This window comes from Pseudonaja textilis, chromosome 2, assembly GCF_049901715.1.
Source record: "Pseudonaja textilis isolate UNSWEBS1 chromosome 2, rPseTex1.2, whole genome shotgun sequence".
Taxonomy (NCBI): Eukaryota; Metazoa; Chordata; class Lepidosauria; order Squamata; family Elapidae; genus Pseudonaja; species Pseudonaja textilis.
This window is the reverse complement of record NC_141991.1, coordinates 86,570,913-86,586,661: the sequence shown is the minus strand read 5'-3', so window position 1 is coordinate 86,586,661 and position 15,749 is coordinate 86,570,913. Positions and strand designations below refer to the sequence as shown.

At 39.5% G+C, this 15,749-nt stretch overlaps 1 protein-coding gene across 2 annotated transcripts in view; it reads left to right on the top strand.

Annotated features, from left to right (window-relative positions):
* Window positions 1-5,520: 5,520 nt before the first annotated feature.
* The window catches only part of ERGIC1 (endoplasmic reticulum-golgi intermediate compartment 1), a 77,009-nt gene continuing 66,780 nt past the window's right edge, over window positions 5,521-15,749 (top strand). The window contains exon 1 of one of the 2 annotated variants that reach the window (XM_026696382.2): window positions 5,521-5,627. In XM_026696382.2, coding sequence (XP_026552167.1) covers window positions 5,608-5,627 — 20 coding nt within the window. In that variant the 5' untranslated portion in view covers window positions 5,521-5,607. Of the gene's footprint in view, window positions 5,775-15,749 lie in introns of both variants that reach the window. The other variant, XM_026696381.2, reaches the window with a different exon arrangement.

Here is a 15,749-nt window from a genome sequence, read left to right as displayed (position 1 = left end):
TGCAATACTGTTGAAGACCATTACAACATATTTTTACTTGAAGTCAAAAGAGTCATCAAACTATATGTACCAACAACAACTCTCAAAACAAAAAAAAACAGATTACCCATAACAATAAGGAAACTTCAATCCAAAAAGGGATTGGTGGAAAAACAAATCTGGTCATATTGCCAATTTCAAAAGCCAATACAAAAATTTATGCCACCAGATAAAGACTGAATGCACCAATTATCACATTAAACAAGAGGAAAACCTTCTAAGCACCAATTCCACCTGTGCTTTTTACAATTTTGTAAACAACAAACTAAAAGACTCAAGGTCCATCCCACCCCTGATAGGACCTAATGGTAAAGACTGCAACGATGACACCATTAAAGCCAACATCTTTAACACATTCTTTGGCTCAGTATTTGTAAACAGCAATGGATCATGCCAGTATTTCCTAGCCGAACCACAGATAACTACAATGATCTAATACAAATCAATTTTACAGAAGACAATGTTGAAAAAGCACTATGTAATCTAAAAACATCTCTATCTATTGGACCGGATGGAATATGTGCCTACTTCTTAAAAAAGCTATCCACTGCCATAGCCAAACCTCTAAGCATAATCTTTGAAAAATCTTTCAGGACCAGCTCCTTGCCTAACCTATGGTCACAAGCCACGGTCATCCCCATCTTCAAAAAGGGAGACTCCAGCCTAGTTGAAAATTACAGACCAATCTCCTTATGCTGCATCACCTGTAAAGTCATGGAATCAATTATTAACCAATCCATTATCCTCCACTTAGAGACAAACAACCTACTCTCCAATAAACAATTTGGTTTCAGGAAAAAACTATCCTGTAATTTGCAACTCTTACACTGCAAAAACATATGGACGACACAACTCGATCAGGGCAAAGCAATAGACACAATCTACATAGACTTCTGTAAAGCCTTTGATTCAGTGGTACACAGCAAACTACTCCTAAAAATAAAATCCTATGGTATCTCTGGACAACTGCATAACTGGATAGAAGCATTCCTGTCAAACAGACAACAAATGGTCAAAATTGGGAGTGTCCTATCAAATTCTGTATCTGTCAATAGTGGTGTCCCCCAAGGCAGTGTTCTAGAACCAACTCTCTTCATACTCTACATAAATGACCTCTGTGATCATATTAAGAGCAACTGCATTCTTTTCGCTGATGATGTAAAGCTGTTCAATACCACAGACAATACTGCTACCCTTCAAAAAGATCTTGACTATATATCAGAATGGTCAAACAAATGGCAACTCCAAATCTCAACAAATAAATGCTCTGTCTTACATACTGGCAAAAAAAAATCAGAAAATAAAATACAAGCTGAAGAGTCAAGATCTCGTTGATGATCCAAACTCTGTAAAGGACCTTGGAATACTCATCTCTAATGATCTAAGTACTAGAGCCCACTGTAACTACATAGCCAAAAAGGCATTAAGGGTTGTTAACCTAATCCTACATAGCTTTTTCTCTGGTAATATCACTCTACTAACTAGAGCATACAAAACATTTGCTAGACCAATACTCAAATACAGCTCATCAGTCTGGAACCCACATTACGTATCTGATATTAGCACAGTTGAAAAAGTCCAGAAATATTTCACAATAAGAGTTCTCCACTCCTCTACTCGTTGTAGAATACCTTATGCCACCAGACTTGAAATTCTAGAACTAGAAAACCTTGAATTATGCCGTCTTCGGTCTGATCTAAGTATGGTATATAAAATCATACATTGCAATGTCCTACCTGTCAATGAATACTTCAGCTTCAACCATAAAAACAGAAGAGCACACAATAGATACAAACTCAAGGTAAACCGCACCAAACTTGATTGCAGGAAATACGACTTGAGCAACAGAGTGGTCAATGTCTGGAATACTCTACCTGACTCTGTGGTTTCTTCCCCAAATCCCAAAAACTTTAACCTTAGACTGTCTACTATTGACCTCACCCCTTTCCTAAGAGGACTCTAGGGGGCGTGCATAAGCGCACCAACATGCCGTCCGTCCCTGTCCTATTGTTTCTTTTATTTTTCTTATATGTACCCATTTCATGTACTCATAACTATGTATACACTTATGCTTGTTATCTTGTAAACAATTGACAAATCAAATCAAATAAATAAATAAAATAAATGTTTGTCAGTCTATGGGCCCTTAATGCTCTCTAAGTTTGGTTGTTTCCTTGCAGATGTTTTATTAGCAAACTAGGTAACATCATCAATGCTAGAAGAGAGTGAAATTGCTCTCATATATTAGTGACTTGCCCTTTCAGTATTAGTGTGAATGATGTTGGTCATTCCTTGATTAGACTGTTGTTTTTGTTTTGTTTGTCTGAGTTGGTAGTTCCTTGATTGGGGTATTATTTGCTTTGATTGTTAGTCTAGTATTAATTTTGGTGTTAATGTCTGCTCATCAGCTGATTGCTGGTGAGAGTGTGTTTTGGTCTTTTTGACTGTTTCCTTTTTGGCTTTCTGAGTGTCTCTTTTGATTGGTAGGTAGATGTTATTTATCTCTATGTGCATGTTGATGGCCTACTTGTCTGACTGCCAGACATCCATGAATTCTCTAACGTTTTTTTTTGGACTAGGCATGGTCTAGGATGCTCAGTTTTCCAATTGAAATTATGGCTAAGTCTGTCCACGTGTTGCTAAATTAAAGAGTTCTCATGTCTCCTGATTGCTAGTTGGTGTTTGTGGATGCTCATCGCAAGTCTTCTGTCTGTTTCTCCTACATAATGGGTGTTACACTCCTTATGCTCTAAATGACTCATTTTTTCTGGCAGTGCTGGGTTTTTTGGCATATGCTTTGGAGGGTTGTAGTTGGTTTGTGTGCTACAATGATGACATGTGGTAATCTGTTGGTGGTTTTAGGGATTTGGTGGTTTTGGGGATGGCAACTTCAAATTTCAACAAACAAATGCTTTGTCTTACAAATTGGCAAGAAAAATCAGAAAATAAAATACAAGCTGGATGGACAAGACCTTATAGATGATCAAGGATCTTGGAGTTCTCATCTCTGATGATCTAAGTGCTAAAGCCCACTGTAACATTGCCAAAAAGGCATTAAGAATTGTTAACTTAGTCCTGCGAAGCTTTTTCTCCGGTAATATTGTACTACTAACTAAAGCATACGAAACATTTGCTAGACCAATTCTTGAATACAGCTCATCTGTCTGGATTCGGCACTGCATATTGGACATTAATACAATCAAGAGAATCCAGAAATATTTCATGAGATGATTCCTCCACTCCTCTACTCACAACAGAATACCCTATGCCTCCAAACTTGAAATTTAAGGCTTAGAGATCTTAGAACTAGGCCACTTTTGGTCTGACCTAAGCGTAGTACATAAAATTATCCATTACAACGTCCTATCCGTCAGTGACTACTTCAGCTTCAACCTAAACAATACACGAGCACACAATAGATACAAACTCAGAGTAAACCACACAAAACTCAATTGCAGGAAATACGACTTCAGCAACATAGGGGCCAATGCCTGGAATACTCTACCTGACTCTGTGGTTTCTTCCACTAACCCCAAACACTTCAACCTCAGTCTGTCTACTGTTGACCTCACCCCATTCCTAAAAGATCTATAAGGGGCGTGCATAAGCACACCAACCTGCCTACTGACCCTGTCTTAATGTTCCCTTTTATTCGTATCTATTTCATGTATTAATAATCATGTTTATACTTATCAAATGCATGCTTGACAAAATGAATAAAATAAAAATGTTTTTTATGTATGATATTATCCTTTTGCCAGCTTGTGCTGGTTGTGCTATATTGGGTTGAGTGCTCAGGCACTTTTTGATGAAGTTTGTGGGTATCCATTTGTTGGATGATGTTATATTGATGATGTTTCCTTTTTTTGATGTTCAGGGTTGCTGCAATGTGTTTGTGCACATCTAAATAGGGTTGCTACACAGCTTCTCTTGTGGTTGGATCGTTACTTTAGTAGTGAAGCACTTGGTTGGTAAGACTTTTGTTTTTAATTTGCCATCACTGCCTCTGCTGATGAGGCTATCCAGGAAGGGTAGCATGCTGTTTTCTTTTTCCCTTATGAATGTTATTCCTTTGAAGATGTTGTTGACAAGAGATAGATAGATAGATAGATAGATAGATAGATAGATAGATAGATAGATAGAAAGAAAGATAAAGATAAGATAGGTAGGTAGGTAGGTAGGCAGACAATAAAAATATGCTATCCTACAGAAGCCTATGCTAAGCAATTTTCAAGGCACACATACCATGCTAAACCATAAACTAAATCTGAATGTGAAGAACTAAAATGTGGTTAGCTACCTTGTGGCTGAGTATGTTGTGCAAAGCCCAAAAATGTGGTTGAATAAAATTACAGATACTTGGAACTAGCTTAAGGGATCTTGCAGATATAGCCAGACTGTTGGATGTCTATGCAACTAAGCCTAAAGCTGCACTCTTGAGAAAGATAAACAGATATTGTTTGCCACCATTTTCTCAGTGTGCACTTCCATATTCATGTGAAAAGCCAGGTAAACACTAGATGCTCTAGTCTAGTGTTATTTCAAATGTCCACATGAAGCTTATGGATAAGCAAAAGAAACTCCTGAGAGGTTCCTGGTGTTCTCTGTGCTTGTTTTCTTACAGATGTTTCATTACGCAAACTAGGCAACATCAATAGTCATGAGCACTGATGATGTTACCTAGTTTGAGTAATGAAATGCTTGCAAGAAAACAAGCTCAGAGAGCACCAGGGACCCCTCATTTCAACCCTGAACTACAAATATTCTCCTTTGTTAGAAACTACTGATTTAATAGGAGTTATATCAATGCTAATGCCCAAGCACACACACACACACACACACACACAGACAGAGGGTGAGGAAAAAATTTGCACAGCCATATAATCTAAGAGTTTATTTTCAGATTTATTTTCTGTTTTCTGTACATGACACCAGCCAGAGCATTAACAAACTCAAATAAAACAGTGCAAGATTGGAAGATGTGGGAGAGATAGAGCTCTCACCTCACAATCAGGAGGCTGTGAATAGAGGCTAATATTTGGCATAGACTCTCCTGCTCAAGCAGGGGGCTGGACGAGATGACCTCTAAGGTCCCTTCCAACTCTGTTATTCTATGCCTATGTCTATGTCAGAACTGGCCCAGAGAACCGACTTAATGGATAACACCATCTCTAGATGAAAAGTCGCCTGTATCCTCTCACAACTCCGAAAGTTTATTTAAGTGCAAGTCATCGCCCCCCTCCCTATCTTTTCAATTATATTCTTAAAACTCGCCTTTTAACATTTCAGAACCCCCAAACCCTTCCGACGTACAAGTGGCCACTGAGCACCTCCGCTTGCAAAGCAACAGCCCCCTCCAGCTTCCAATCGCGCCCCTCTCCCGTCTCCTTTAACGCGGCGGCGGAAGCGTCGCGGTGCGCGGGTCCGCCGTCCAATGAGTTTGTGCAGTGCATCCTCCGGCTTGGCCGAGCTGGGCCCGTCACTTCCTGCCCTAGGAGCCGGCACGACTGAAGCCGAAATTTTGGGCAGAAGGGGGGGCGGGGACGTGGCGTTGCGTCTGCCACCAACATGCCCTTTGATTTCAGGAGGTGAGTGCGGCGACCCCCGGAAAGGGGTGCGGGAGAGCGAGAGCCGAATGAATGAATGGCTCCCCGGCGCCCAGGCAGCGTCCGGGAGACTCTCCTCTCATCACGCCCCTTCTATGCTGGGATCAAGAACGGTGACCTTTCCCAGTGGTGGGTAGCCCCGATGCCCGGGGTGAAATGTGCTTCTCTGCACAGAGAGGACGTAAGAGGAAGGGGGTGTGAGCGAGCCTAGTAAATTGATGGGGTTAAGTAGGTTCGAGCGGTGCCTATGGAAAGAAAAGAGGCACGCCGCGTGGGTAGCGAGCTGAACTTTTACCCCCGTGGTTTACCTTCCACCCGCAAATATGAATGATGAAGTGGGAGTAAGCAGCACGTGGATTCAGGTGTGGATCTGGCTTGAAGAAAGAAACCTGTGATTTCCAACGCGATTGCCAACCTGAAGGAAAACCTGGGCATGATTAGAAGTATTAGAAATGGCCCATTGGTTTCTGAGTCTCTTGAATTTTATTCAAAGTTTTGGCTACAGGTAGTCCCTGACTTACATCAGTTTGCTTAGTGCCCATTCGAAGTTAACAGTGGCACTAAAAAAAAACTGACTTAGGACCATTTTTCACATTTATGACCATTGCAGCATCCACCTGGTTTACATTTGGATGCTTGACAGCTGTTTCACGTTTATAACGATTACAGTGACCCGGAGTCATATGATTCCCCTTTTGCCACCTTCCGACAAGCAAAGTAAATGGGGAAGCCAGATTCACTTAATTAATTTGGGCAATTAACTTAACAATTGCAGCGATTCACTTAACAAATGTGACAAGGAAAGTCATAAAATGGGCCAAAACTCACTGAACAAATTTCTCATTTAGCAGTATAAATTTTGGGCTGAGTTGTTGTTGTACGTTGAGGACTACCTGTATTTAGGATGTTGAAGGATGTGTTATATTGATTATCAGGTGCCTTATTTCTATGCATTTCTGGCCAGGAATCATTAAGGGGTAAATCTATATAAGCTTGTATCCAGAACGGTATAGGTATGGGTTGAAAAGGAAAGCTGAATGAGCAAAAAGCCACATAACTCCAAGACATAAGAGGATACATTTGCATGCCATGCTAAGCCCTGATGAATAAATTGGAGACCTAATATGGTGCACTGGTTAATAAAATAGAATAGAATACTTTATTGGTCAAGTGTGATTGGACATACAAGGAATTTGTCTTGGTGTAAATACTCTCAGTATACATAAAAGAAAAGATACATTCGTCAGGAGTTGAGAATCATAAGGTACGACACTTAATAACAGTCATCAGCGTACAAAATGATGCTATAGAGCACTGCACACCAGAACAACTAGACACAAGGACAGTTTTTCCCCCGAAACCATCACTCTGCTAAACAAATAATTCCCTCAACCCTGTTCAACTATTATAAAGTCTGCACTACTATTACTGTTAATCTTCTCATCACTCCTTATCACCCATTCCCCCCCCCCCACTTGTGATTGTAGGACTGTAACTACTAGGACTGTAACTTTGTTGCTTGTATCCTTACCATTTATATTGACTGTTCCCTAGTATGATTGATTGCTTATGTCCGGGATGTGAGAGGTCTGTAAATATTTTCACAGCCCTCTTTTTGTCTTGTGCAGTATACAGGTCCTCGACTAAAGGCAGATAGGTAGTAACTGTTTTTTCTGCAGTCCTAATTACTCTTTGAAGTCTGTATCTGTCCTGTTGGGTTGCAGAGCCAAACCAGACAGTTATAGAGGTGCAGATGATAGACTCAATGATTCCTCTGTAGAACTGGATCAGCAGCTTCTTGGGCAGTTTGAGCTTTCTGAGTTGGCACAGAAAGAACATTCTTTGTTGTGCTTTTTTGATGACATTTTCCTCCATTTTGTTTGTCTTACCATTATTATTATTTGATTTTTATCACACTCTATTGTGCTGTGATTCTTATGCTTTTTTTAAAAAAAATTGTTTTACTGTGGCCAATTTATTGTTACAATTTGATCAATGATACAATCATAAAATATTCTCAGAGAAATCAATTACAAATATTATTGTATTGCCAATATACAAGGGTACAGCTTATTACAGCAAATAACAATTTCTTTCCTAGTAGGTGGTAGAAATCTGAAATATTCTGTTTATTGTAGGAAAATGAACTGAATTACTGAGGTCCCCAGATGTTCTAATAGTCTGTTTTTGGAGAGCAGCTTCTGATTGCTTCTCTCTATGAGTCAAAAAGTTCCACAATCAGACCTGAAGCCTCAGTTGTCCTATTATGATAGTGTATTTCCCAGAGTATGTCCTTTCATTTACTGTAGGTTCATTTCATCCTGAAAGGGGGTGGGAACATCTGAAATTGCCCTTCTAGAAAAAAATTTGCTTTTATTATGTAATAATAGGTGCGTCTGTAGTATTGTAAGGTATGACATAACCAAACTCAGAAATAGCAAGTTTGAAAGAAGGGAGGGTGTGGCAGACACAGAATGGTGGCATAAAAGGTGTGTAGAATTTGGACATAGTTCTAAACCTATTATTATATAATTGTATGTTGGTCTTCCCTGGGTGTGTGGGAAAAGGAAATCAGAAGGTTTTCTTAAATAATTTGTGCCTCCTGAAATGAAATGAAGTGAGGCAACATGCTACAAGACAAATAATGAAAGCATATGACAATGGCAGTTGATGCACTTGTAATTTAACAGAGAAATATGGTACTAAATATTTGAATCTTTAATCTAAGTAGTACAACTTACATGTGAAGATATTACATGCCTTAAGGGCCTAACAGATCTTATCATCTTCAGTATAAATATTTATGCAGAGTTGGTTGAGAAGGAAATGGTATATCTTTTAGAGCTCTGAAATTTTGCCCCAATTGAAAAAGATAATGATAAGCCACAAAATTCAAATTAACAGTGTTAATTTGAAAGTAATACTGTACTTTCAAAAATTGCTGATACAGCTTCCTATAGATTTATTTTTAATTTAATTTTTATACCATTTTTATAGATTTAATTTAGTTCCAAACCTCCAATTTTGCTTTATAATTCATTCCTGTTATTAGAATTGCCTCTTTCTTGAGGAATTCAAATGACAAACAAGAAAATATATTGTTTCATCTAAACTCACTGGTATAATGAGTATAGTGAAGCCTTGATTTAGTGGACTTTGATTTGGTCTATGGCTTTAGTTGCCATAGACCAAATACTTGCCCTGGTATATGTAATTTGTATAATAGTGTCATATGCAAATAGTGTAATATCATTTGATAACATATTTTTGTATTTGGGTCATTCCATGTCAAGTGGTCTGGGGATCCCTACTCGACCATCATGGATTTTGATGAAACTTTGTGTGAACATGCACACATGTCCCCAATGAACATTGGTGAAGAGTTTGCCAATACAGTACTTGCAGAGATGTAGTCATTTTTTGACCCTCTACCACAGCTTTCTACAGTATGACTCTGAGGTTTCAGCAACTTTGAGATATAATCTCTCCGGCAATATTTTGTTGAGAGAAACAAAACTTTGCCATCTTGTACCACTTTTTGTGCTGTATTAAACAAAATAATAAAAACATTCTCATGAGCGATTTCCATCTAGATAATGTGGAACAAAGTTTACCTGAAAATATTGCAGCTCGAAAAAAGGTTAAAGTTTGGCTTCTTTTTTAATCTCTGGAAGGAAAGGTATGATAAACTTGAAACTTTGCACGTAATAGCTTAGCAACACAAAGTTTTCGAATATAAAATTTCATTCTCCTACTGCTTTCCAGTAGTTTACAAATTGAGTGTAAAGTTGATATTTTTTGTAAAAATGCCCAAAATAGGGTATTTTCAGCCCGCTTTTACAAAAAAAGACCTTTTGGAAACTGTTAAATCATTCTCATTATAAAGAGCATGTTTCAACCCCCTAAAAAAGTAGGGTTGGTTTCTCATCGCTGACATATAAAAATAGGAACACCGCTGAGGACGTTGCTATGGCAATATCACATAGATTCTATTATTTTTTTTCATCTTGTTTGTTTTATATAGACATCATTACTACTATTATATTGCATTGGTCCATGGTGACATTGTCACTACAGTTCAGGCACTTGAACTAGCAACCTCAACACCATAGGGCGCATGCCCGATAACCCTGCAATACCAGCCAGGAGAGGGCCACTTTTCTGAAATCAGATCACTTGACATGGAATTACCCATTTAACAGATTTTATGAAAAAAGAAAAGGATGTCCCGTCTTCCAAGTTAGGCCATTAAATTAAGGCTAACTGTGATAATTTATGTGGTAAGAGTACTATGTTATCTAGGAATACAAGAAATAGTGTTATATGTAATTTGCCAGCTCACTCAGCAAGTGATTTTTCAGAACTTTAGACAATGTTGTCAAAGCATACTTGAAGAAGCCAGTGACAACGTCTGGAATATTGCTGACAGATTTCTGTTTTATAGTGAGCTATTATGTAAAATTATGGAAATTCCTACTAATGGATAGACTATTACGTTTGTGCTACATTCTTTTCATGAACTGTTCAATATGAAATATTTTCAATGTGCTGTTTGAAAACTTCCAACGGCAGTAACAAATTCAAAATTAGTCATTCCAAGGGTGTAACTGCTTAATCTAAACCCACTCCATGTCCTGCAGGTGGGTTAATCTATATTCTCATCTACACTTGAATGTTGTTTTCAGCAATAGAAGAAAAGCAATTATAAGCCACAATCTTAGGGAGGGGGAAAAAAAACACCTTCCATCACTAACTAGTATAACTTTTTGCGATATAATGAAAATTGTGCTTTTTCATGTGGATTATTTGGAAGCAATGCACTAATCCTTTTTGTTAACCAATAAGAATTAGCATCTCTGCCTTTCTTTTAAAACTAACTTTTTAAAATCAGTAAAAAGTAAAAAAATGTGAATTTTTAATATTCCTGTCCCCCCCCCCCAAGCAGTCCTATTTTCCACAAGACAAAGAATGCACAAATGGACCTGGATGTCCTTAAATCTATAACAAAAATTAATAGTACAGATATAGTCTTTACCTCATTGTGCTTTAAAAGGATTTAAGATGCAGAGCAGTGTATTGAGGGCATGTGGGAATAACGCCAAATGGCACAGCAAATAACTATCTTATCTGTCAAGTCAGGATCAGAAATTGCTGGTACTGAACATTGTATATCTCTGAAACTAAGGGGAAATAGATATTAATGAAGATGATTTGATTAATTGAATGTATTAAATCTGTTATAGTTATCTCTGTTAGACTCTACGAAGTTTATAAAATCCGGAAACAAAACTGACACATACACAGGGAGCCTAGTCTAAAACAATCAAAAATGTATCTCAAACCATACAGATATGATAGGAGTCTGACACGTACCTCAATAAACTCATTAACCCCAGGCCTGGTAACAACACCAGGTTTTTAAGGGCTTTTTGAAACCCCAGGAGAGTAGAGTCATAGAATCAACATGATGAATGTATGCAGGAAAATTAAACTATTAAGTGTATCAATGGACTTAAATGGATGTCAGAAAATATGAATTGTAGATGCATGTGAAAGTCAAAATCCATGTGTGGTGACAGCTCCATGTTACGTTCCAGTGAACTTAATTGAGAAATAAGAAGTGAGTTTGGGATAAAATTATCAGGGGAAATCGATGTGAGAACAGGATAAAAAAGTCCATAAATATGATACAGCCATTCAGAGCATTATGAAAATATGAAAATGGTCATTGACTATCTGCTGACAAAAAAAATCTTGTTTGTTTTGAATATTCTAATCAAGCATGTCCTTTCCACTGTAGACCCCAAAAACAAATAACTCAAATATATAATGAATTCATACTGAAAGATTGAGAAAATTAGTAAAGGATAATGAAAGTAATGAAAGCTCTAAAGTAATGAAAGCTCTAAATGTGGGATAGAACATTCTTTGGTACTGTCATTTTGGAATAAAAATGTACATGAAAATCAAAGAAGAAAGGAAGAAAGAGAAGTTATAAATCCCATGGGGAAAATGATTTAAGATAGATTTATTTCTAGAATAACTGAAAAGTGGAAGCTGCTTGGAACAGTGTGAAAAGAATTATGTTACAAAGTGCCACAGAAATATGAAATTAGAGTAAAAAATTTGTTTTGAAAAAGATACTTAATTGGATGCTGATTGAAAAATGCCATGAATGAAAAGCAATGCTTTAAGAGAAACATTACTAAAAAATTGGGAGGAAAGATGTTCTATAAAAGTTTCTATAAAGAGAAATATTAAGATATATAAATACTGGCATAATAGTGGATAGTAAGAGGGTGGAGGGAATGATGTGTGTTGAAAGAAGCAAAAGTGTTTAAGCGTCAAGTATCCAATCAAACAATGCCAGCATACCCAGAGAATATCACATTTGAAGAAGTCAGAATAATACCAATGTCAAAGAAAGGAGATTTAAAAGAGTGTGTAAACTATTATAAAATATTGTTAATTTTCACATGCTAGTAAAGTAATGTTTGGGATCATCCAATGTGGATTAAAACTCCACATGGAATGTGGAGATATGCCAGATATTCAGGCTAGCTTTATAAAAAAAATGAAGAACAAGAAATCATTGCTAAGGCATACTGGTTAATTAAGAAAATTGAAGAATATCAAAAAGAAGTCATTTTGTGTTTCATTGATTATAGAAAGACCTTTGATTGTTTCAACTTTGTGACATTTTGGGGGAAAAATGGGAATCCCAGAACATCTCGGTGTCTTCAGGTGAAACCTGTATGCAGAATATGAAACCACAGCTTGAAAGGTCAGGCAACGTGGTGAAAAACATGGACTAATATTAATAGAATAACAGTATAGAATAACGGAATAATAGAGTTGGAAGGGACCTTGGAAGTCTTCTAATCCAATCCCTTGCTCAAGCAGGAAACCCTATACTATTTCAGACAAATGGTTGTCCAATCTCTTTTTAAGACCTCCAGTGTTTGAGCACCCACAACTTCTGAAAGCAAGTTGTTCCACTGATTAATTGTTCTAACCAGAGGTGGGATGCACTTATGTTACCTACTGGTTCACTGGTTGTGGGCAGGCCTAGTCAGTGATCACAACTGCAGGTTCGCCTGAACCCGTGCGACCATGCAGCAGCCCACCACTGGTTCTAACTGTCAAGAAATTTCTCCTCGGGTTGGTTCTCTCCTTGATTAATTTCCATCTATTGCTTCTTGTTCTGAAGTCAGAACAAGAAGCACTGGATGAAAACTAATCAAGGAAAGAACCAACCTAGAATGATATTAAATATAAATAAGAACAACCCAGTAACAATAGGTACAGTGACCAGTATCTTAGAGTTGGCAATGAAGACATTGAAGTGGTAGATTAACTAAAACAATAAAGGAACTAGCAATTAAGAAATAGACTGCAAATTAGCATTTGGTCGATAGAGTAGCAGTGAAGCCCTTGGGAAAGATATTCAGATACTGTGATGTGCTCATACCTAAAAACACCAGAATTATACATCCTACAGTTTTCTTTGTGTCACTCTATGGAAGGGAAAGTAAAGCATGAATATTTTGTGCATTCTGTAATGGGTGCCAAGTTTTTACATGCTTTTTACAAGAAGAATGCTGGTGATCTCTTCAATCGAATCCTCTGTATCCCATTGCTTCTTCCTTTATTTGATATCTATCCTATGAACCAAAGTAACCCGACTTCTGCTAAATATAAACAAGGTTGGAGCCTGGCAGTAATTTTATTATCAAAATGTCCTTCCTTCAGGACTTCTAAACGATGTCATTGTTTCCAGGATATGTTTTGCTAACATCCTGTAAAACAAATTATTATGGGAAAGGATGTGAGTGAAATTACTGGTTTGTATATTATACAAATAGAATATTGGCACTTGCATTTATGCATGAAAAATAGCACATTGACTTTTAATAATCTTAGGTTTTAAGTGTCTAATAGGTGGAAAATCTCTTAATTTTTTTTATCCTGTGTTGTCTTTTGTCCTCTGTTCTGTTTTATGATCAACTGTAAAACAGTTCTGAATGTATAGAGCAGGGGTGTCAAACTCAAGGCCCGTGGGTCAGATCCAGCCCCAGGTTGCTTAGATCTGGCCCGTGGGGGTGCCCTGGAATGGGCGTTGGTAGAAGTTCCTGTGAACGCCCTTTCTATCTATGCTGCGAGAGAGCCCAGGATGGGTTGATTCCTTCCTATGATGTCATAGCTGAGTCTGTACTAAGATATAAAAGCCAGCCCCCGGGAGAGACCCCAGCTTTGGCGAAGATACTTGACAGACTGAAAAGTACCTCTGAAAGCCCAAAATAAATACAGAAATATGTCTTACCCTCTCCGGACGAATCAAGGGAGGGGCTGGGCTCTCTCGCAGCATAGATAGAAAAGGCGTTCACGGTAACTTCTACCAACGCCCATTCTCCTCCATGCTGCATTGAGAGCCCAGGATGGGACATACCAAAGCTTGCATGTCCATGGGCGGGTCCTCGTCTGGCTCATCACACCGACTGTGGAACCACTCGTTGAAGCACCCATCTGCCGAAGGCTGCAGTCGCCGAGGCAAAAGCATCCAGATGGTAGTGTCTGATGAAAGGAGATGGGGATGTCCATGTGGCCGCACGACAAATCTCCTCCAAGGATGCTTGGGTCGCCCAGGCAGCAGAAATGGCCGCGCTTCTGGTAGAGTGCGCCGTCAGGCCTCGGGGAACCGGAAGGGCTGCAGCTTTGTAGGCCTGCTCAATGCAAGACCTGACCCACCTGCTAATAGTAGAAGAGGCCTTGTGCCCCTAGTGAGAAAGGAAAAGGGAAACAAACATGGCTTCCGACTTCCTGAAGGAGGAAGTGCGCTTAATGTATATTCTAAGAGCCCTTCTTACATCTAGTATGTGCCACTGCTGCTCTAAGTCATGGTGCGGGAGAGGCCAGAAGTCAGGCAGAACAATGTCCTGGGACCTGTGAAACCAGGTGTTAACCTTCGGAATAAATGTGGGGTCCAGACGAAGAAAATCCTATCATCGTGAAAGGAACAAAAGTCCTGTCTGATGGAAAGAGCAGCAAGCTCGGAAACCCTCCTGGCAGAAGTGATGGCAACAAGGAACACGACCTTCAGAGTCAGGAAACAGAGAGACACTATTCTAAGGGGTTCAAAGGGGGGCTTTGTAAGGGCATTAACGACCAAATGAAGGTCCCAGGAAGGATACCTGTGAACCACTGGAGGGTGCAGGTTGGAAGCCCCTTTCAAAAACCTCCTGACTGAAGTGTGATGGGATAAGGAAGGAAGCGAACCCCATGAAAGGACTGAGGAGAGGGTCACAACCTGCCTGCGTAAGGTGCTGGGTGCCAAACCTTTCTCCAGCCCATGCTGAAGGAAGCTAAGAACTTCTGCCAACTGAAGCAGGAGAAAGACCCTCCCTGAGGCACCATTGGGAAAAAGCCTTCCAGGTGGCATCATAGATGCACCTTGTAGAAGGTTTGCAAGAAGCCAGGATAGTGAGGATGACCCCTTCTGGAAGATCAGCCTCCTCTAGCCGCTGCCACTCAAGTGCCATAAGGTCAGCTTGAACCACTGGGGCTCTGGGTGGAGCAGGGCCCCCTGGTGAAGAGAGATTAGATGGGCTGGGATCCTCCAAGGAGAAGCCACCAATAGGTTGACCAGGTCCGCAAACCAGGGCATCCTTGGCCAATAGGATGCCAGGAGGAGGAGCTTCGCACGTTCCTCCAACATCTTCCGAATTACTGCCGGAATGATGGGAAGTGGGGGAAAGGCGTAGAGGAGACCGTTGGGCCATCTGCACTGAAGAGCATTGGTCCCCTCCACTCCCTGGCAAGGAAACCTGGTGAAGAATCTGGTGACTTGGGTGTTTTGAGGAGTGGAGAAAAGATCCACCTCCGGTGTTCTGAATCTGAGGGAAAGATCCCTGAATAGAGATGGAGGAATGGATCATTCTGCCTGGTCGACTAGGCTCCTGCTGAGCCAGTTGGCCTGGGAGTTGCCGACCCCAGAGATGTGGTCTGCCAAGATCAATAACAGGTGTTTCTCTGCCCATAACCCCAACCGTAGAGCCTCTCTCATGAAGGCTTTGGACCTCGTCCCCCCTTGCCGGTTGACATGAG